Genomic DNA, 21,907 nt, shown 5'->3' with positions numbered 1-21,907 from the left:
ACGATACGATAAGCCTGTCCTGATCCCCCCGCTTGTGACAGTTAACCCCCATCCTTGGCCATGTACCCAATCTTATCGCAGAAACAGCTGTGTAGCTATCCAATAAATTACTTGGGGACAAGAGCTCTACCCCTCTCGTGCAGCCCCGACATACAGAATCATCCTCACGCAATGGCACCTCCGCTCCACGTCAAGTCGAAACAGGTTCGCGAGGAATCGTGCAAACTGCAGGTCTGTCGCGCCGCAATCATACCAATTTACACCACTGCTAACTAGGAACTCATCTACAGATCCTCGTAGTAGGAGCCGGTCTCGCAGGCCTCGGCACGGCCATCAGCTGTTCACTCGCCGGACACGATGTGCATATCCTCGAGGCGGCACAAGAGATCCGCGAAGTCGGCGCAGGTATCCAGATCTTACCAAACAGCTCGCGTGTTCTCCAGCACTGGGGTCTCGACGAGCAGCTAAAGGCTCATATGACGCGACCGCGGGTGTGCAACTTTATCGGATGGAAAGGCAACCTGATCTCCTCGCTAGACTTTCACGCATCCGAGAAACAATACCCCGGCACGTGGTACAGAGACTTTCACCGCGCAGACCTCCAGCGATGTCTGGTCGAGCGCGCATTGGAACTGGGCACACGGATGACCTGCGACGCCCGCATCGTGGATGTTGCTGTGAGCCCCGATGGAACGGAGGCGACCGCCATCGCAGCCGACGGCAGACAATGGACCGGGGACTTGGTGGTTGGGGCTGATGGGGTATTTGGGAAGCTGACGGAAGTGCTGCTCGGTCGATCAGATCCGCCGATCAAGACGGGCGACCTGGCCTATCGATTACTCCTGTCGACGGAGGAGATGCGCAAGGATCCTGAATTGGAACCATTCGTGTCTGATCCCCAGGTCAATTACTGGCTGGGTCCGGATGCACATGCAGGTAGGTAGGGTATATAGTCAGTGGCAAGAATGGGTCTAACAGGCTGCAGTGAACTACGTTCTTCGTGGAGGTGATCTATTCAATATGGTTCTGCTCGTCCCGGACGACATTCCCGAGGAGTCCCTTGCTACTACGGTAGAAGGCAACGTGCAGGAAATGTGTGCCCTTTTCGAAGGCTGGGATCCTCGGTAAGGGAATTGCACGTCATCTATGGATCCTGCTAACAGACTAGAATCCAAAAACTCCTTAAGCTCTGTCAGTCTGTGCATAAATGGCGTCTCTGCATTCGGTTTGGCGAATACGACTGGACACACCCCTCCGGCTCATGGGTAATGTTAGGAGACGCCGTCCATGCGACATTACCATATCTTGCGTCTGGGTATGTCGTTTTCATGTATTCGGAGGGAGACAGGTAACTGATATACTGAGGTAAAGAGCAGGAATGGCCTTTGAAGACGGTGCTGTGCTCGGTGAATGCCTATCGCGATTACCCAATCATAGAGACATCTCGAAGAAGTCCGCCGAGTTTCTCCAGTTGAAACGCCATGCATTAAACGTGTTTCAGAAATGCCGGAAGCAACGCACCCAGATGGTGGTGGAACGGGGAAACCTACAGCAATATCTATACCACCTGCACGATGGCCCCGAACAGGAGGAACGCGACCGCAAGATGCAGATGGTTCCTACTCCTGAGGGAGAGGCGCTGGCGTGGCGAGATCCAGGCCTGGCTCCCAAACTGTTGGGATATGATCATATTGCCGATGTGAGTCTGATTGTAACTGTGGTTGTGGGGCTGGAACTGACGTGTTTAGGTCAATATGAACTGGGGCAGCATCGTCGACGGAGGGGAAAGGCTTGTAAGTGCCAGGCTATAAGGAGTACAGATGGTGTCATCTATCTTGACTCTATTAGGTTACTTCATCGTGTGAATCACCATAATGGACATTGGTCAAGAGCAGGAAATATATGTCTTCGCATGGTGATAGATCGGACAGAGAAACATCTTTCATAGCATCGCGACCATAACCAAAACATGGAATAAAGAAACTAGCCGGATAATCGCGATGTACATTGCTACAAGCAGTGTGTGACACACTGCTGTGTTGATACAGAAATCCATTTGGAGAGCTGTGCTATTTCCTTTTTGGGCACAATCAATAAACAAGATTTGTCAGCCGCGTATACAGAGAAATTATGAATTCGTTATGCAGACACTAAGGCAAACATAGCAGTCACAATGAGAGATCAATCAAGGGATGTTTAAGACCTCGAATGAACGAAATCAACATACATAGCTGTCTTCCATGTTACCAGAGAAGCATATCTGTTACATTATTAGTACCAAGTCCTTTTCACCACCATTCATTCTCCTTCAAATTCGGACTCGTGTGACAGACAACTTCGAAATACCCCGCCATACCCAGCCATCAGAAAGGCGAAATCATTGTAATTACTGAAGCTGCTAGTGGAATAGGTTATGTCCCTCCATTACTTTTAAGGGGTATAACTAATCCTGGTATTTCTGTTCAGTCCACAGTCCGGCTACATGGACGGGGGTATCGTTGAGATCACCGGGGGAATGAAGTAGATAGTTGTTCATTCATCTTAGCAATAAGTCATATACAATACATACAATCTCGTCTCTCATGTTGGATACCACTGCTAACAGAATGCAAATCCAAATGTAACATGCAATGTAGAAAGAATGATAAGGAACGTAAACATAAACCGTAAAGATCGTGCACATGGACCATAACACATCATGCATATCATACATATTGTCATAATAGTCGTTGAAAAGTCATATCAGCCATCGTGCAACTAGACAGGAAACCGCACAGAAGTCCGGTCTACGCTGCGAGGCTGCGAAAGGGTACGGGGAAGGGCCCGCGCCTTGGGATCGTGATTGAAGCGAAGTCGGTCCCGCTTGAGATTGTATAGCTTGACCATGCACTCCATGGCTTGCTCCTCGCCAAGTTGAAGCTGAGGGATGGAAGTGCCGTCCAGCGGCACGTTCTGCATGCACGCAGATACCATCCATCGCCTCAACGTGTCGATGTCGCGGATGTTATCCCAGCAGGGGAACATGGACAACACATGAATCGCACGGGAGAACTCGCGACAACTCGGGCTTTGAGGGTCCGTAAGGAACGGGCGTTCTCCACCGATACTCTCCTCCTGGAGAAGTCGGTCTAAGAACCGAAGAGACTCGTGAGACGTTGGGGTGCGGAAGGTGATTTCCTCTTGGAATAGACTCGCCAGTCGGGGACGGTTCCCGAGCAGGCAGTCCATTTCATGGGGTGGTCCAGCCAGCATCACGACGATCTGATGCAGGTACTTAGGTAGGAGGTTGGTAAACTCGTCCAGGACCTGTGCAGTGGTGTCGCTGTCCCCCAGCCGATGCGCATCCGTGATAAACAATGCTTTCCCACGAGCGCTGTCCAACAGGCCTCGTGTGCGGAAAGATGTCTGGGCGGAGTTGGAGGGGACAAAATCGAGTACTGAGTATTCCACCAGAGCATTCGTATCGAGAATTCCCATATCGTAGTAAAGTGTTCCTAGATGGTGTGCAACGGCCCTTTTACCGGTTCCTGTGGTAGTCAGTTATCCGTCTGTTGGTCATTTTTGCTAGAAAAGAGCTTACCGCATGCACCCTTCAGAACGAAGGTACGAGGAGCACGAAGTGCTGGGTCGCGTCCTTGGATCCAGGAAGCTCTCATCTCGTTGTTGTATCTCTCGAGAAGGCCGATGATCTCATCTGGGACGAGGGAACGCAACATGTCGTTGCGGGAGCAGATGATTGAACCAGCTCCCAGATGTCCAGAGGTAAGATCCTCCACCTGGAGAATCCGTTCGGCCTTCGTCGGAGGCTCCTGAGCCTTGTATCTCCTTTCTTCGAAGGCCTGATTCGCAGCATCGAGAAGGCGATCGACTGCACTCGCATTATCGAAATCCTTCCGCATGCGAATGCTGTCCAGAATATCGAGGGCCTTCAAGAAAGCTTCATGGGTCATGGCGATCTCGTGCTCTTGAAGCCTTGTCTGGAGAAGCTGTTTAAGCTGCTCTCGGCCGAATCTTTCAAATGTGATGACCTGATGATCTAGGACGTTCGCCTGCTTTCTCAGCGTGGGAAGGATTGGTCCCATCGAAGACGAAGATCCAACAGCAATCACGCAACGACCCTCTTGACGGTCGGACAACTCCTGGGTCAATGTATCCAGCGCGTGTCCCAATGCACTGGAGTCTCCGTCGGCCGACATCTCGGCATCATCGACGCAAATGATCAGCGTTTTCGCGCCGGTCGACCCTTGGGATTCACCTTGCCTGGCCATAGCGGACAAGGACTTGACAGTGACTAGAATAACGATTAGCCTCTATGCCATCACGTTGTCTTCGATAACATACCTTCTCCATTGCCGACCAATCCCAAGTCAGCGAGGACTTGCGCGTAGAGTCTGGCAGCGGTTGTTTTGCCCGTGCCAGGGGGACCGACAAAGACTCGGTTCGTCCGTATAGCAAGGCGTCGCTGATTGTTGATTTCCCTTTGGTAGTTCTCCTCGGCCAGGTCAAAAATCTCACGAACCGAGGCTTTCACGGATTCCTGGCCTACAAGCTGCTGCAAAGCCAGCCACGCTTCACTCTGCACTCGGATATCGGCAGGCCCCGGTCCCAAGAGATCCTGTCTCGAGAAGAAGAAATAGTCAACATCGTCTCTGCCGCTGTCTTGTTGCTGCATCAAGTATTCTGCCTGGCGTCTAGCAACAGTGGCAACGAGCTCGCGGACAGTGTGGGCATTCGTGAACCCGTCCTTTCCCCGGCCACGAGCAAGGCGACGAGCCACGACTTGCATGTATGGGCTCTCCGGACCGCCTTCCACTTGCATGCGACCGCGGTATCCTTGATTGATCCGCCGCCATAAGAGCTGCAGCAACTCGCGTCGGTCGAAGTCCCCGAAATGAAGGGTGCTGCAGATTCTCTCGCGGAGCTGGGGGCTGCCACACAGGAACTTCTCCATCAGGGAACGTTGACCGATGAAGACGACGATGATACGCCCGCTTTTCCGCTCCATCGCTTCCAGAATGCAGCCAAGGGTCTGTTGCACCCGCTCACTCTCCGACGACTCGGAAATATGGTGCGGATCATCGATGACGAGGACACCAGCTGTCGACATCTCGGGTAGATCGGCGCGCATCATGGTACAGATCAAATCCCTGACACCATCGGGGCCCTTGGTGAGCAATTCCTTGCCCGAGGTCTCGTGGATGGCATCAGAGTCGGATATGCCCATGGAGAATAGCATTTTGGCATAGAGGCGTGCGACAGTGCTTTTTCCTACACAACGTCAGCAGTGTATATCTCCTGTGGTGAGGGCTTGCCTACCTGTCCCCGGATTCCCTTGGAAAGCAATGTTATACCACTCATCGCGAGGATCCCGTCCATGGCGGCGACAGATCTGAACCCAGCTCTGTACGCCGTTCAGCTGTCGTTTGACATTCTCAAGTCCAACAAGACTCTCCAACTCCTCGGTCACCTCCCTGTGTGCTGCCTCGCGACTCAACTGCAGGCGCTCCGCCGAGTGAACTGACGGGGCGACATCAACCTGCGACGGAACCGGTGATGGGGTCGGTGGCGGCGTCGACGCTGCTTGGTCTGGTCCTGGTCGGTGACGGTCCCAGAGGCCGGTCAAGATGAAGGGGAATCGGGCGGATGGATGACGGGAGGACGAGCAGTCCATTCTGCGACATGGACACAACTGCGACAAAATCGACACAACGGTTGAGAGCATGAAGGAAAGGACCAGGGAACGGCGGACACAGTCCCTGGCTATTTAACACTAGCAATGAAAAAAAATTTTGCACCATAGACCGGTAGGGACCGAGCTTTGCGCTATCTCTGAGGGCCACCAGACATCTTTTTAACGGACACGACCCGAGTCGATGCGGTCACCACAAAGCACAGGGAAAACCCCCGATCGCTCCACGAGGATAGCCAATCCATGAGGAGATTTTTTCCTTTCTGGTCGCAAAGATTTCAAGGCGCTCGCCAGCAGGCGACAGACAGCAGTGATTCCGAGGCAAAACGGAGCACATAGGCCTATGACCGAGCGACAGATCAGTAGTGAAGCGATTCACCGCTACTTGGGAGACGACGGGCTGCTCGGCCTAAGCGGATCGTGTGCGTGCCATGCCATGAACCATGTGGATCGTATGTGGATCATCGCGAGGTTAGCATCACATGAAGGAAAATTCGTGTAAAGCTGTCGAGCTGCCAGGCGGTGTTTCAGTGATGCCCTCATCCCGATGCGGCGTGATGCTGTCCTGAAACATAAGCGTGGCTTCTAATTCTACCACGCGGACTCCTGTCCAGCAGTGCGGCACGTATCGTGTCGATGATAGCTCAACTGCTGATCTGCGTGGCGTCAGGCACTGCCTTGACCTTACTATAGTATGCTACCTAGCTTGCATTGTGCCGTTGGGCGATCACTTCCTGGCCCATCAGGCTCAAGACAATAGCAGGAACCAGCCACAGTTGATGATCTGATTGGGCGCTTCAATGTAACACGAACAGTTTGTGCATATCTCGCTGCAACGTTCTGCACCTTAAGTTAGGAAGAGTATGTCGTTCCGCGTCAACGCCCAGCCTCCCATATCGGAAGCCCTGGTATATCGAATATCCCGATCGCCGATGAAAACACCTGTGTGCACATACGTGCCAGTGCGCAGACCCGTTTGCTCCGCCAGTGACGTCAGACAAGATCGCGAGTCTCGGGCGAAAAGAGCCATCGGGGTTGTTGGCATCGGGCTCGCTTCAGGTCTTTGCCAAGGTGAATAATTAAAGGTGAAAGATGGGAAGAATTGAACAAGCCGCCTGAGATGAGGTAGGCAGCAGAAGAGACACTTGTCGCTCATGAGTCTTCTGCATCGTAGATGTCTCGTCTTATTCTGAAGCAACACTTGGCCCATCAGGCTGGTAACAATGTTAGCATGTTGATTCAGGCATGGATCGAGAGATGAATTTCGATAGAGGCGCGACAGTCAGTACACTCTGCAACAATACTCCCTCTGAACTCAGAACATAATGAAGAAGCTCTGCTACACAAGAAGCGTTAATCATCGATATATTACATGGAGTCCTACATATATATGGTGAGGTGTTTTGGAAATCCCGCCTGCATGTATACATCGTCTTCATTGCCAGACCTTACAATCAGTCCTACAATCTTGTCTTTCCACGGGCTTCTTTGCCGCCAAAACTGAACAAATACGCAGCAATCTTTCTCATCTGGATCTCCTCGGCTCCTTCGGTGATGCGGTATCTGCGGAAATGGCGGTAAATATGCTCAAATGGGTAATGGCGCGAGTAGCCATCACCGCCATGGATCTGTTGCAGTTAGTATCGCAATACGAATAGCTACAAACCAAACCTAGTGATAAATTCTCACCTGAATCGCTCGATCGGCGGCCTCGCAACAGAGCCGGTTAGCCCAGAAGTTGCACATGGCCACCTTGTCGCTCAACTCCTTCTCGATCCGAATCCACGGGGTAGTCGTGGACGAGGCGACAATGCGGTCCATATCCCAGCTCGTCTTCAGAATCAACAGACGCAGCATCTCGACCTGGGTCATCAGCTCCACAACAGGAAACTGGATCGCCTGGTGGTCCGCCAACGACCGGCCCTCGCCCCAGATCTTCCGGCTGCGGGCCCGTTCGATGCTGCGATCGAGACAGTACTTGGCAGCACCACAGGAGCTTGCCGCCTGTCGGATGCGATTTTCATGGACAAAGGTCTGTGCGATTGCGAGTCCAAAGTCGACTTGCCCCAAGACCGCTGAAGCAGGCACCCACACCTTGTCCAGCTCGACGGTGGCATGATCTGTCGGCATGTTGAACGTCCATTCGAAACTGGACACTCGGATGCCGGGGGTCTCGCGGGGCACGAGGAATGCGGTGATCCCCTTGGCTGATCCGGACTTGTTTGATGTGCGCGCAAAGATAATCATATGTGTGCAGTGATGCGCGCCCGTCTGCCATTTCTTGCGCCCGGTGATTTCGAATCCGTCACCCACGCGTTTCGCCACGGTCGACATGAACGTCGCATCGCTCCCATGGTCCGGTTCGGTCAGTCCGAAGGTCGCGCGGAACTCACCTCGCAGACGCTTGGGGATGAGCGTGCGTTTCTGCTCTTCAGTCCCAAAATGATGGATCATCAGGACGTCTGGAAAGTTGCCCACCACGCTGTGCTCGTTCTGCAGATCGTTTGCAAGGCCAAGTCCGCCGCCGTAAACCGGATGCGATGAGAGATGGAAGCGGATGGCCGACATCCAGACATTGGTCTCCGGGTGTCCCTGGCCGCCGTACATCTTGGGCAAGGCAAATCGATAGAAGCCAGCCGAATCAGCGAGTCGGCGTGCCTGGCCTAGACCCCGACAGGTTAGAAATGCGACATATGGCCGAACTGGTCATTGAGTCATTGATACCTAGCAGTTCCTCCCACTCCTGTATGGGAATGCCTCCTTTGGCCCAGTCGGTGCGAGCAAACTCGCGACGGTGGTCAAAGAACCGATCATTGTCGTTGGTGTGCTGCAGGGGAAGGATAGTGGAGTTGATAAACTTGTCGAGGGAGTCGATGTAGGACACCAAATCGGGGGGTAGATCGAAATTCATTCTGGCCTCTGGCGAACTATACGCAGTATACGGTCTCGATGCATACCTTATCTTGGGCATCACGACATGGCCTGCCCTTATACAGCGCTTAGCGTCGCCGTCTCCGCAAACCCCGCAATCCTGCCTCGGCCTCGGAGTCGGCTCGACGATCTCGGCTGTCGATTGTACGTTTGTTGCATAGTTGTCGATGTCTTACAGAGCCAAATGAAACATTTCATGAACAGTATACATTCATCGCTCAATCAACTACGCATGATGGAGATTGTAGGTATTTACACGAGCGGATACACATGCCACAACGCCAACCCACCTCAACACAATCAGTTTGTGATCACTCCGACCATCTTGGAGACGTATTTGCTGACGCCAGTCTTCTCGACCTTGGCTTCTTCATCCAAATGGTCATTATAGAACCGACGATGCGCATCCAAGTCGATGGTGCTGGCATCCACCCACATGCGTCCGCGGTAGTAGATCTTGGCGCCGATATAGATGACCACGATCGCAACGACGCTGACATAGTTCGCAAAGAAGGTCTCAGCATCCGGGCTCCCTCCCAGCGGCCAGAGCGACAGGTAGAACTCGGCAATAATCAGCAAGATGCACCAGAGCAGACCCCAGTACGCGGCATAGGGGAAGGTCCAGGATTTCCATGGCAGGTCTTCGACCGACCGACCCTGGATCTTCCAGGCATAGCGCATACGGAGATGCGACAGACAGATCATTCCCCAGCCGAAGAGGGTAAACAGAGAGGTGATATTCGAGAACCAGCCGAAGACCGTCGCACCGCTGTTACTAACGTTCAGGTATGCGAGACCGCCTCCAATAAGGAGAGTGATGAACAGGCCAGCCACTGGCCGTCCGACCTTGTCTGCCGTTCCGAACCACTATACCCCATGAGCTTCCAGGTTATGCAGAGCAGAGATTGATATGACTTACCTTGGGTGCCATCTTCAGATGGGCCAACCCCATCAGCGACCGCGAACCAGCATACGCGGAGATACTGCCCGTAGAGACGACGGAGATGAAGATGACAGCGTTCATAATATGGGCCATAGGAGCCAGACCAGAATTCCGATACGCAATGACGAAGGGCGAGGCGTTGACCCCCTCTCCTCCGAACAGATCCGGGTTGTTCGGGTCCACCGTGATGGTGATCATCAGCGAACCAAGGACATAAAACAGCGACAGGCGAATCCACATCGATCCAACCGCTCTGGGGACGGATTTGCGGGGGTTCGAAGTCTCCGCGGCGACAAGGGCCGAGTTCTCAGACCCGGACATGGCAAAAATACACGTCGGCATCACGGAGAGGAAGCCCTTGAAGCCGTTGATGAAGGGTTCTGAGTTCCAGTACCGGAAACCAACGGCTTCATGGTTGGGCGCGCCACCTGCAGAGATCACTGCTGGATGTTAGCTGACATGGATCGGATGTGTCGGAGGAAGACTGACCGATCAAGGAGATGATGACGACAAAGATCCAGGAGAACTTTATTGTGGAAGAAACGACTTCGACCTCGCCGAAGAATTTGACCGCCCAGACGTTGATGAAGATAATGACCACCCAGAAGATACTGATCCATGCTGCGGTGGGCACCTTGTCTGTCCAGAAGCCCAACACCGTAACCACACCCTGGGTCTGTTAGCATGCGATGGCGAACGGATGCGCATCCATACCTGCAGCTCGTTCGCAATGGTGATCCAGAACGAGAACCAGTACGCCCATCCCAACGCAAACCCCGCTGCAGGATCAACAAAGATCGATGTCCACTGGATGAATGCCGAGGGGAGAGGATACATGACGGCCATTTCACCGATGGAATGTGCCACAGCCCAGATCATTGTACCACTCAGCAAGTATCCAATGAAGATGGAGGCCGGACCGCCGCTATGAAGCGATGTACCACTCCCCAGCCATAGTCCCATACCAATCGAGGACCCCAGCGCAATCATGGTCAGATGGCGGGTCGACAGCGAGCGATGGAGGTCGGTCTCGGCGCCATGGTCGACGTCTGTGGCCCATCCCGTGGTGTGCTCGATGGACTTGTCCCCGTCACGGGGACTTTTGTTGCTGGATGTTTCATATGCCGGGACACTCATGGTGCCGGAAGTGAAGAGGTAGGTGGCAGGACGTCACAGGTGAGGATGGACTAGAAAGGGGGTAGCGAGATCAAAGACTGACCACGAGGGGTCAGGGATTGCATGTTATTATACTACTGAGTTATTCGAGAACATCCACAGACTCCTTGCGTCTGCCAATCAGCTCGGCATATTTCTTGGGAGGCTTGTTGCGCCGATAAGACTTCTTGTGCACCTCTTACATCGTGATCCCGTCGGCTTAGCGTCTCAGCCTTGGACGCCCAGAGATAAAACCCCGGATATGGTAGCATCGACCCGTACGGCAGCGAACCTTGGAACGCAACAGATTCTAGTGGTCAGACCATCTGGTGGTCGGACTTGCTCTGTGGTGCTGATAACCGGTCCGACATCTGCCAATAATACACCCGTATATGTCGTTATCAGTGACCCCCTGACCGAGATAGCGAATTACGACAAAAAGGGGGGATCAGATGCCATCGCATTGCAACGGGAAAAAAGTCAAAAAAGTAGGTTTAATTAAGATGGGGAATTCTATTGCTCCGAAGTAGAATGGGTTGGCATGGGTGGGTGCGCTGGGTGTGCTGGGACAATAAGCAGTACTGCCCCTGCGGGCCATGTCAACTCGTTCAGATACCAATAACGACATGCTGTCCTTCTCCCTTGCAGTGTAATCCGTAGTCGACGCTGCTGGCCAGGCAATTGGATCTCTCCACGAGGTAAAGAGGAGACGGCCCCAGGCGACTTCGCCCCGAGCTATTCTGGGGTATTCTAGATGTTTGCCACCAGTGTAACAAGCTTCGACGCTGTGTAAAGATAAAGCCCTGCTTACTGGCTACCTTGCTTTAGGCATCAGCACGAACAATTTACGGTGTAACAGCCTTCTTCATTCTCAAGGCCCCCGGGGCAGTGTTATTATTGGAAACAAAGCATTCCGAGATCGGCAATGCATGGAACAGGTCATGGAACACGCACCCCAGCTTCCCCCAAGGAACAAAAACAAAGCCTCTGTTCAATGGCTGAGTTGCTATGTAGGTATCTAGACGAGTCTTAGTCCCTGGAAGGTGCTTTAGGTGTACCGCACCCAGCTATCAAGGACTCTGATAGTGTCAAATCCCGCATACCGACGGTTATGAGCGGTCCTTCGAAGCATCCAATCGTTTGATAACACCCGCCTGGCATATCTACGCCACGTTTTCATTTCCTGACTGTCACTCAGCCTGACTTATCTCTGTGAGCTTGGCCAGGCTTAGCTGCGACGGCACTAGACAGATAGAGAGGCAAGGTTACATCCCTCGCTTCTAGTACACGTTTAAGCGCAAGGGATGGCGACTTGGGCCCACCGATGGCCCATGTGCTTTCAGCCGTCCTCGCCACTGCTTATTTTCAAGGTGATGGGAATGTCTCCTTTCTCCCTGCTCATACCATCCAACTGCTTATCCCTCGGTTTCTCTACCCCATAGACGTCGTCAGCTGAAATGATGTCCACTCTACAGGACACCAGGTAGCTTACCAAAGGCCGACGAATCAGCCGAGACCCTGCGATGCTAAATACAGCCTGTTTTCAATGCTCCAGGCGCTTGGAAGAAGGCTTAGTTGACCTTGCAAGTCATGAGGAACGACAACAAAGCAACCCCCATAATGCGCAGTATGGACCGGCATAGACAGGTCAGCCACAATCGCAGTCTCGGGACTCGAAGCGCATAACGGATTAGAGCCTCCCAAACGAAGCAAAAGTGGTACTTTCTCGCTTCAATCTGTTGGATATGGACACAGGGAGTTACTGAAGCTTGGCGCATATCAGATTTACTCACCTCCATCCACTGGAGGGTACCTCTGCACTGTATATCGATCAGATATTACCGACCTGCGTCATCAATATATTTAATAAGGCAGTCATGGGAGCTCGACCGTGTTCTTCAATCATTATGGAATTCGACAGTAGAACAACAGGCCCTCAATCATAATGGCGATTCAGTCCTGGGAGAATTTCCGGCCGCTCAGGAAACGCGAAAGAAGCGGATCATCTCTGTTCGCTTGTGGTCAATCATCTTCCTTTGCACCGTGCAAAGCGAGCATAGTCGCAACGGATCGGCAATTTCACCAGCAGTTCGTCGCCATCTACTCGGAGTACTCTCTGACTACGCAATATACCGTAGCGTGCTGTCTGGGAATTTACTGGATTTATTCCACCACTGGCGACCAACCCCGGGCTCTCCGCACCCCGCATCTCGTGACAACTTTATACCGAGTCCCATGTTGACGGTTTTCAACATAAATACTCTGTCATCGGACGATTAGACAAAAAAATGGGCCTCGGAAATATTTGGTTATCATGCTTGCCTCTGCCGCTGCTGGAATTGTGGCCGCCCTCGCCGCTGGCGCCTACGCCAAGGGTCCCTTTCTCCAGAAGATCGATGATAGCAACCATGTCATTGGAAACAACCTGTGGAATGTGACCATTGGGCAGCAGTACGGTGTCAAGCTGTTTTACAAAGGACAGGATCTGGTCGGCGATGCGTGGGGCCACTATGTGAGTTACAGTATGTTCATATCCGTGACTCCCAGACCATTTGGAGGCGTTTCCCTGATCAAAGCAGACGGCGCGGCATCCGACTTGAATTGGACATCTGTCTCGATCGAGCGTCAGACAGCGGACTACCTCGATGTCAAATTTACCGCCAAAGAAGGTGATTTCCACTGGGTGATATTCGACGACCTCGTCGGTGCCTACCAGTACTTCGTCAATCACGCATTGCCCACTCTGGGCGAGTTTCGCACCCTGTGGCGACTCGACAACACGTCTTTCCCGAACGGACGAACAAACATTAAGGATGAGCCGCTCCCGCCGCTGTCTGAGATTGTCAGCTCGACGAAGGTGCAAGACGAGACGTGGCAGCGTGCCGACGGGACCTACATCACCAAGTACGACTTTACTGCGTGGATCAGGGACCAAGATTACTATGGCGTGTACGGCGACGAGTTTGGGTCGTGGTATATCAACCCCGGCAAAGACTACTACAACGGAAACCACCTGAAGCAGGAGTTGATGGTGCACCGCGAGAGTGCCACGGGCGATGCAGTGCAACTAAACATGATTCATGGCACGCACTTCCAGGCGTCTTCCAACGATGTTTTCCCGGACGGGAAGATATGGGGCCCGTGGTTGTGGTATCTGGTATGTGCATTCCTCCTGTCCGCTCTTGAGCAGCTCTAACAGATGTATCAGAATGACGGGTCAAAGGATGATGCGGCCGATCGGGCCAAGAAGGAATTTAGCAGCTGGCCATACAAATGGTTTGAAAATGAGGAATATCACGCCCGCGGGTCGGTGTCTGGTCGACTAGTCCTCTCCGACGGCCGACCAGCCGCCGGGGCATCTGTGTTCCTAGGTGACAACAATCCCAACAAGACAGCTCTCGACATGGGAACTCTCTACTACTACACCGGCCAAGCGGACAGCCAAGGCCGATTCACCTTCCAGAATGTCCGTACGGGTGATTATGGTCTACAGGCCTGGTCAAACGGCGGGTCGCTCGCCGATGTGTCCACAACGTTCCTGCAGAACGACGTGACAATCAAACAAGGAAAGCAGACGCGGTTAGGGAAGCTGAAGTGGACGGTCTCCTCGTCAAAGAAGATCTTCCAAGTCGGAGAATTCGATCGCAAATCTCTTGGTTTCAAGTACGGCGGAGCTCCATACCAACACGCTCTAGTGGCGAATTGTCCGGCAAATCTGACCTACACCGTGGGCAAGAGCAAGACATCCGACTGGTGTTTTGGACAATCGGCCGCAGGGACCTGGTCTATTAAGTTCTTAGCTGACAAGCAAGCGAGCCAGTCGGGCAGTCGCCTTACAGTGTCGCTTGCGGGCTACTCGTCTGGCACAAGATCGGAGATTCTAGTCAACGGAGACCGGAGCAGCCCCATTGGAAACCTGACCACCCTCCCCAATGACCCATGCTTGTATCGGTCTGCTACAACTGCCGGGGAATGGAGGCTTTTCGAATTCGACATTCCCCAAGGCAGATTACAGGCAGGATGGAACACAGTGGACTTTCATGTGACCAAATCCTCTCGGTGGCATGGCTTTATGTGGGATAGTATTATCCTTGAACGGGTTGAAGCATGAATGTATTTTCGAGTGTCGATAGATAGACGACCGGATGACATGGTGCGCTCCTCTGACATTCATAAGGTTGTTTCTCCATGGAATATTACCTACTTCGGTAATGCGCACCTTCGGGGGATTCATCCAACTCCTACTTTCAGTTGTCTATAAAATAGCAGGATAGAATACCAGGTGATATCATACTTGACAGGTACACTATATATACACAATGACTCAGACAACCTCCTGATGGCTAGAATCGACAGCCTTTTCCGCCACACTCTCCCGACGGTGCTTCTCGACCTCCTCTTGGAATTTGTCGTGCACCTTGTTCGACTGCCATGCCTTCACGTTCGAATCGAACATCAGATCGATCTCTTCCAGACTACGCTCGGCCGTCTCGGGGTAGGTGAAGAACACGTGGAACGTCATGACCGTGCAGAAGACGCCAAAGATGATGTACGTCTTCCACTTGATGTTGGTAAAGGACGGGGCGACGAAGTAAGCCAGCGCAAAGTTGAAGATCCAGTTTCCAGCCGCAGAGAGACCGACACCCTTAGCACGATACTTCAACGGGAAGACCTCGGAGGCATAGATCCATGCGGCGGGGGCCTGTGCATGTCATTAGTCGATGACTTCTGAGCTCGGCAATCAATGATACGTACCCAGGTGAAACCGTAGACGCCGACGAAAATGTAGGACAGCGAGATAACAGCCTTTCCGGGCGCACCCCCGATCTCCCAGCGCAGGTTCTTGTTGCCATCGATCTCGTCCACCGGGCGACCGTATGTGGCCATGACACCAGCAATGGCGTAATGGAGGACCATGCAGGTCACCGCACCGCCCAGCAGCAAAGGCCGACGGCCCATGCGATCGATAAATGGTAGGATGACACCGGTCGTGACGAGGAAGATGACGTATTGGATGATGGCTGAGTAGAGAGTCGCAGAGCCCTATACGTAAAGGTCAGTACGTCCTGTGCCAGTCGCAATCGGGGTGCTGCTGCAACTTACCATTCCAGCCATCTGGAAGATGTAGACGACGTAGTACATGGCGACATTACCTCCCAGAAGTTGCTGCCAGACCTGGGCACTAACGCCGCAAAGCGTGCGCTTCCAGATTTTGGGACCGAACAACGACAGGAAGGAGATATCCTTGGACTCCTGGGCCAAGCGAACCGCCTCCTGCACTTCCTCCCATTCCACCTGCACGACAGGGTCGTTGCGGTCGCCCTTGGCATGGAGCAGGGCCAACGTGTCTAGACTCTCTTCCCACCGCTCCTTTCCAGCCAGCCACCGAGGGGATTCGGGGAAGAAAGGAAGGGCGGCCAGCAGGATCAGCGCAGGAATCGCTTGGACGCCCCAGGCAATCCGGAACGCGGCCGGTCCGTCTACCCCCTCAGAGCAGCCGTAGGAAATCAAGTACATGATCAAGATACCCCACTCAATAGCCCACTGTTGGATACCGACAATACGACCACGGATGCGAGCGGGAGCCAGTTCGGCAAGGTAGACGCACACCTGCGAGGAGGTGATGCCAACTAGGCCATCGTCAGTCATGAATTTCGGCACGGACTGCCGAAGCTTCAAACATACCGCAAAGACCGCTCACCACACGGCCGGCCACGAGATGGGCGACATTCTGGGCACTGAGTTGAAGGACGGCACCGATGATCCAGATAACCGAGGCGATGATTAACGCCCCTCGACGGCCAAAATGGTCCGAAACGAAACCTGCAGCGAGGGCACCTGCGAACGAGCCAGCGGACATGGATGCCGTGATCTAAGGCAGGAGTTAGAGGAAATTCCGGCCTGTCGGCATGTGAGACAACATACGCCTCCTTGCAGATTCGAGTCGGGAGAATTGAAATAATCTAGGTATTGGTGGGTACCGATCCAGGCACTCATAGAACTAAACGATGGTGAGCACAGAGTGACAATTTTTCCACCCCCAGGAGTCGCTCATACCTAACATCGAAACCAAACAGGGCACCGCCAATGGTGCCAAAACCGGCGAGGACTGCACCAACAGTCAGTCAACATGGCTGAAGTCGTGGGGAGAGACATCTGGCCGACGACTTACCGTAAATATTTGTAATTGTATACATCTTGGCCAGCAAGTCAAGTCCTCCAGCGCGGGGTAGCTGCGAGTCGAGAAGATCTGGCCAGCTGGAGAATGGGCCCGGAGGTTTATATACTGGCCGACGCTGACTAGTTTATCATCGGCGTCATGGGCTGGGTTGGGGAACGCAAGGCGCGCCGTGGTTCTCAGCCGAAGTCCGGGGATGGTGCAAGACGGTCATGGTGTCCGGCCGGTGGAGAAGGTGCCGGCTAAGGATGAATGTGGAGGTCCGGGGGCAGGCCCGTATAGAACATGGGGGAGAGACTCGTCCAGGACAAATGAAAGGCACTGGATCCGGGGATAGACCACGGCAACTCGTACGTCATGAGTGGAGAGGCTTCAGGGGCGGGATCCAGTCGGTTCATTCTCAGACGGAGATTTTCCCCTTTCAGTAGGCAGAGAGGGTCGTCGGCTGAATGGGTAGGTAATTAACCGAGTAAGAAGATAGGAGACTATCTCGACCCACGAGAAAGCGATACCTGCTGTAGCTGCACTTCGCATGGTGTCCTGGTGTACAAAGGACCTTCACCTGAAGCTCTTCCATAGCATCTATACAATCCTTGTATCCTTCAAACGGTGGCTTGCTCCTCCCGAGCGCTACGGTGACCGCCGCGGTAACCCTAATCCCGCCTCCTTCGCTCGGATCCTGCCGCCACCACCACACGATAAGGTCCATTCTCGCTTAGTCTGGAGTAGTCAACCCGTCCGAAGTAAAGTGGTCATGATCTAGCGGCAGCCACGTTTGCTGATACCCGGTCTTCCACGGTCCAGTCGGTTCAATTCGCTTGTGGATGAGCCATTCTTCCGAAACGAATGAGCGGACAGTCTAGACTTGTTTAATGCCGAAATTCGCTGGAACTGGGATCACTCGCTGCAGCAAAAGGATCGGGAACCCGGGAACCCTCGGCCTTTTCCTGTGGAACGTACCTTACCTACGACTAATTCCCTCTCACATCTCCGACTCAGAGTGCCACGCATCAGACTATCACTGTGAAAGTGATCATCTCGTCTGTCTGGCGTAAAGATCGTAGCTGTATAGAAACAACAGGCCTGCCTGTGCTGATCAGAGTGGTGGAATGCGGCCGATGCCCATCCTTGAAACATGATCGCCACTGCCGCTTCAGTTTTCGGTCTATCCGCTCTTCAAGGCTCGGCGCCGTGTACTACTAGAATATTCGACCACCACAAGTCTATATGTCGCCATGATTTTGTAATTTCTTGAATATTTCTTGAATATTTCTGTCAAGCCGTCAACTGGCCTGGTTCAGATACTTGGTCTGTAGACTTCAAGAAGCTATATCACCATCAATTCTATTCTACATCCAGACACCGTGAGATATATATCGTGACGGAATCACCATCATATTCGTTTGGCTCACTTCGTATAGTGGATAATATATACAAGACGCCATATCTAGTCAATAGAAAGCTGTTCGAGCTATGTAGGTTGCCGATTGTTAAAATCACAAAACTTGGCTCATAGTCGACGTATGTAGGTGTCAGCTCATTCGTCGGTTAAATACATAGCTACCGTAAGGCTTCATCTCTAGGCTGTAGATCTACCATATTTTAATCGCCAAGGACATGCTCAGATCCTCGTAATACACCTGCGAATTGCTTCACAATTGTGAGCGTGCCACAACCCGAGTAATTGACTTCTTCCGCAGCAATGTGACCTACCAGTCAGTTTGACATTCAAGTTATTCAACCGAGTAGCTACCAGTCATGTATGTCACAGAGAGCCAGGAGGACGAAGCTCAAAAGAATGACGAGGTGGGATGTTCTATGGAACACACTGTTCAATGCAAGATCCGGTTTGCCTGGAGTCCCTCTCATACTACGTCTGTTGTTGCTTCACGCGAATTTGCCCTATTTAGACGTCCTTCTGGCCCATCTCTGACCGTCATATGCCCGAATCATAGAATGCAGTTACATCATCTCATTCATTGTGGGTCTTGATGGATATTATGTGGCCCTGGCGGGACAAGTCTCGGCTAAAACAAAGTACATCATTTAACCACATGCCCATGACTGCAGGGAGCGCCTGGGTTCTCCAGTTAATACCCTCTTACCCCAGATAGTGCTGTGCATCCTCGCTCTTGGGGGCTTAAGCCGTTGCACGCACGGACTACACTATCTTCCTTCAAACCACTCACTTGAAATCCGTTTCGACGCATCCTCTTCTGCTCGACAGTACAGCTCTGGTTCATAAACAGCCTAGGCGGCTCCATGGTTGGCTCAATGTGCTGCCATTCTTCATGCAGTTTATAAGTAGCACTGCCGCTCAGTTGACACACGATACTGCAGCCCCTGCATGCCTCTTCCAGGGTCTCTGTGAACGCGATTTTCCCTGGAGCCGTATCTTCCGAAGGGGAATTTCCCGTGAGTTGGACAGACGAGTCCGCAGCCCCGAAGATATTTACTCCTATCCCGCGTTGGGATAAGTCCTGTGCCACCTGTTGAACTGTGTTTATCATACCTGGACGGCCCGATCCAATAAGTGCGACACGTCTCGTCCCAAATTCCGGTAGTTTCTGGACAAGTCGATTCGCTATATGGCGGATATAGAAGTCTCTTATTTGAAGCACACTCTTCCAATACTCTGCGACTTCATGCAAACCAAGTTCCTTGGCCAAATACACCAGGCATTGAACATCGCTGTACAATCGTCCGTCCCAGTCCCCTATCCCAGTCGGACTGTCGATACCAAGGGACCCCGTAACATGATCAAGCTGGGCGTCGGTATGTTGACAGATAATACTCAGTGAACAGAGACTGGTCACCTGTTGAGTCAACAGAACATTGGCCGCAATCTTCCCCAGTTCCGATGACCATGCGTCCATGGTGATTATCCGTTGTTCCGGGATCCATGACATATACAGTCTCTTTAACGCGATCACCGACTCGGGGAATACCGTCTTTGGAGCATGGCCGATAATCACGCGTTGAGGATAGAGCAGGCCTTCCAGCTCCGAACCGGGGAGCAGAAAATCGGGGTTGGAAAAGACATCGAAGGAGGCGGTTGGTGAGGCGCTTTCTTCCAGCTGACTAGATTAGGCCCGGTAACTTGAAGTCAGGGATTTATGACAAACCAGGCTCTGGATTCTCTTTGCAGTCCCATATGGTGCGCTGCCTTTGTGAACAATGATCTTGTGGCCAGTGGACACTTGAGCAATGGCCTGAATCATCCCATCCATCATCGACATGTCCACACCAGACGTTTCTTCGGCGATCTGTAGATGTTAGCAGAGTACATCTCGATTGTCTAGCTACTTACATGCTGCCCATGAGAAGGCTCAGTGCATAAAAAGATAGCATCTGCTGCGCGAATGCCACTATGGACATCTGTGGAGAAGGTGATGTTGGACAATCTTCGCACACTCGGCAACTGCGCCTCCAGGTCTAGGTCCAGGTCACCGGTCGTATGTTCTGGCTCTCCAAGGAATTCCCTATGTTCCAATTCCGGCAAACCGCTGTTTACCTCGAAGAGCAGCTCCTCTAGCTGGGGTTCGGAGATAGGAAGATGGTCGGAATTCCATGCATCGATGATTCGCGGGTCGCTATCCACAACATAAAACTGAACGCCTGGGTTTTTATTGGCAAGTACAATGGCAGTCAATGCACCTGAGCAGCTTTAGAAATACTCCCATGCCTGAAGTGTCCTCGATGGCTGCTTACCGGCGCCGTCAGCTCCGATGATACAACCACAACGGACCGTTTCAACTCTTTGTATCTGTACAGGTTGACTATCATTCTTTTCTTCATGCCAATAATATGTAGGTTCCTGTTCGAAAATCTTTGCACACTCTTCGTCTTCGACGGTTCGATGTCGACGCCTGCGGAACAGGCAAAAGTTCAGACTAGCCAATGCAACTAAGATCGACAACAACGGAATCATGATTGCTTTATTGCTGGAGACCCTGTATTCATTTGTATTATCTACAGCATCCTTGTCTTGATATAAACCATGTTGCTAATGAACTTCATCCTGAAGTAGCGGTCTGTCCATAGCCACATCATCACGGACTTCCGTGTTCTAAACTTGCTGTTCGGGCATTTTGCAGCCAGTTAGATGGTACCGGGATCGACAGAAAATGGTTGCACACTTTACATCCAGCAACAAGTCCCCATGTCTGACGCGTATACCGCGATAGAAAGTTATTCCATCTGTGATTGCTCGATTTGATAACGTGCCACGAGAGTGCGTCATGGTGACTTGCAACACTGCACCGTGCATTGCACAGCCCTCCGTCAACTATCAAGGATAAGCTTAACGCCCTCTACTCAGCGGGGACTCAACGAAACCTCAGTAATGTTTGTGACTCTACTATGTTGTTGGCACGTACCAGTTATTGGCAAATTTCAGCAAGCCTGCATAATCTGGCTCTGCTCTTTGTTCCATTCTACCACTGGCCTTGAAGGCTTTAGCGCATCGCAACTCCTAGCAGAAGCTAATAATGGAGTTCCGACCGCTCTCTTCAGATGCCGTATTTCAACACTGAGAGGTGCATGACATTCCAACCATCGTTGATTTCTTCCTTAGGAGCGCATGAAGTAACAATGATCCCGTTAGACTTGTCACTGTTCAATGAGCTGAAGTAAACTGGATGTTCATTGTTTCCTCAGTCCAGGTGATCGTCAGGTTGCGGCAGTTCTGGAAGTGGACATTGAAGAAATCGAACAGTTCATTCTTCCATTCTGGCATTGATAGATTCGATGGTGGCAAATTGACCATGATCAAATATTTGTGAATTTAGCATACATTCTTCTCCCGGAAACAAGTAATTAGAGGGCACCTCGGCGTAGAGAGAATGCTATTCCGGGAATATAAGCACAATAATGCTCTGTGCCCACCTTTCATGTGGAATAGGAGAGGAAAGAGCTGCTTCACACTGGGAACGATTGATGTAGTTGTACCGGGAGGGATAGATAATGAAGTGAGGCCATAGAACTATTTCTAGGTACCACTGCTTCCTGG

The 21,907-nt window shown here is 52.2% G+C and overlaps 7 protein-coding genes across 7 annotated transcripts; 2 read left to right on the top strand and 5 right to left on the bottom strand.

Moving 5' to 3' along the window:
* Positions 1-171: 171 nt before the first annotated feature.
* Positions 172-1,811, top strand: ATEG_08614 (uncharacterized protein; the record flags this gene model as incomplete). Its single annotated transcript, XM_001217199.1, has 6 exons — positions 172-231; positions 291-936; positions 986-1,124; positions 1,169-1,315; positions 1,372-1,699; positions 1,749-1,811. The coding sequence occupies 6 exons, from the start codon at positions 172-174 to the stop codon at positions 1,809-1,811; spliced, it is 1,383 nt and encodes a 460-aa protein (XP_001217200.1).
* Positions 1,812-2,757: 946 nt separating this feature from the next.
* GbpA lies at positions 2,758-5,671 on the bottom strand (the record flags this gene model as incomplete). Its single annotated transcript, XM_001217198.1, has 4 exons — positions 2,758-3,527; positions 3,581-4,291; positions 4,342-5,268; positions 5,317-5,671. 4 exons carry the CDS (start codon positions 5,669-5,671, stop codon positions 2,758-2,760), a joined length of 2,763 nt encoding a protein of 920 aa, XP_001217199.1.
* Positions 5,672-7,149: 1,478 nt separating this feature from the next.
* On the bottom strand, positions 7,150-8,600 carry ATEG_08612 (acyl-CoA dehydrogenase family protein; the record flags this gene model as incomplete). The annotated part of the gene is made up of 3 exons (XM_001217197.1): positions 7,150-7,317; positions 7,379-8,391; positions 8,483-8,600. The coding sequence occupies 3 exons, from the start codon at positions 8,598-8,600 to the stop codon at positions 7,150-7,152; spliced, it is 1,299 nt and encodes a 432-aa protein (XP_001217198.1).
* Positions 8,601-8,920: 320 nt separating this feature from the next.
* On the bottom strand, positions 8,921-10,700 carry ATEG_08611 (putative amino acid transporter; the record flags this gene model as incomplete). Its single annotated transcript, XM_001217196.1, has 4 exons — positions 8,921-9,487; positions 9,540-9,991; positions 10,053-10,233; positions 10,278-10,700. The coding sequence occupies 4 exons, from the start codon at positions 10,698-10,700 to the stop codon at positions 8,921-8,923; spliced, it is 1,623 nt and encodes a 540-aa protein (XP_001217197.1).
* A 2,332-nt stretch (positions 10,701-13,032) lies between these two features.
* On the top strand, positions 13,033-14,518 carry ATEG_08610 (putative rhamnogalacturonase; the record flags this gene model as incomplete). Its single annotated transcript, XM_001217195.1, has 3 exons — positions 13,033-13,875; positions 13,927-14,381; positions 14,455-14,518. The coding sequence occupies 3 exons, from the start codon at positions 13,033-13,035 to the stop codon at positions 14,516-14,518; spliced, it is 1,362 nt and encodes a 453-aa protein (XP_001217196.1).
* Positions 14,519-15,042: 524 nt separating this feature from the next.
* ATEG_08609 (sugar porter family MFS transporter) lies at positions 15,043-16,915 on the bottom strand (the record flags this gene model as incomplete). Its single annotated transcript, XM_001217194.1, has 7 exons — positions 15,043-15,420; positions 15,474-15,761; positions 15,822-16,348; positions 16,404-16,590; positions 16,644-16,719; positions 16,776-16,827; positions 16,891-16,915. 7 exons carry the CDS (start codon positions 16,913-16,915, stop codon positions 15,043-15,045), a joined length of 1,533 nt encoding a protein of 510 aa, XP_001217195.1.
* Positions 16,916-18,868: 1,953 nt separating this feature from the next.
* Positions 18,869-20,827, bottom strand: ugd2 (putative UDP-glucose dehydrogenase Ugd1; the record flags this gene model as incomplete). The annotated part of the gene is made up of 5 exons (XM_001217193.1): positions 18,869-18,973; positions 19,086-19,973; positions 20,022-20,162; positions 20,207-20,553; positions 20,608-20,827. The coding sequence occupies 5 exons, from the start codon at positions 20,825-20,827 to the stop codon at positions 18,869-18,871; spliced, it is 1,701 nt and encodes a 566-aa protein (XP_001217194.1).
* Between the last annotated feature and the right edge of the window lie 1,080 nt (positions 20,828-21,907).

This window comes from Aspergillus terreus, genomic scaffold (genome assembly GCF_000149615.1).
Source record: "Aspergillus terreus NIH2624 scaffold_13 genomic scaffold, whole genome shotgun sequence".
Lineage (NCBI taxonomy): Eukaryota > Fungi > Ascomycota > Eurotiomycetes > Eurotiales > Aspergillaceae > Aspergillus > Aspergillus terreus.
The sequence above is the reverse complement of the archived record's forward strand: the minus strand, read 5'-3'. Positions and strand labels throughout refer to the sequence as shown.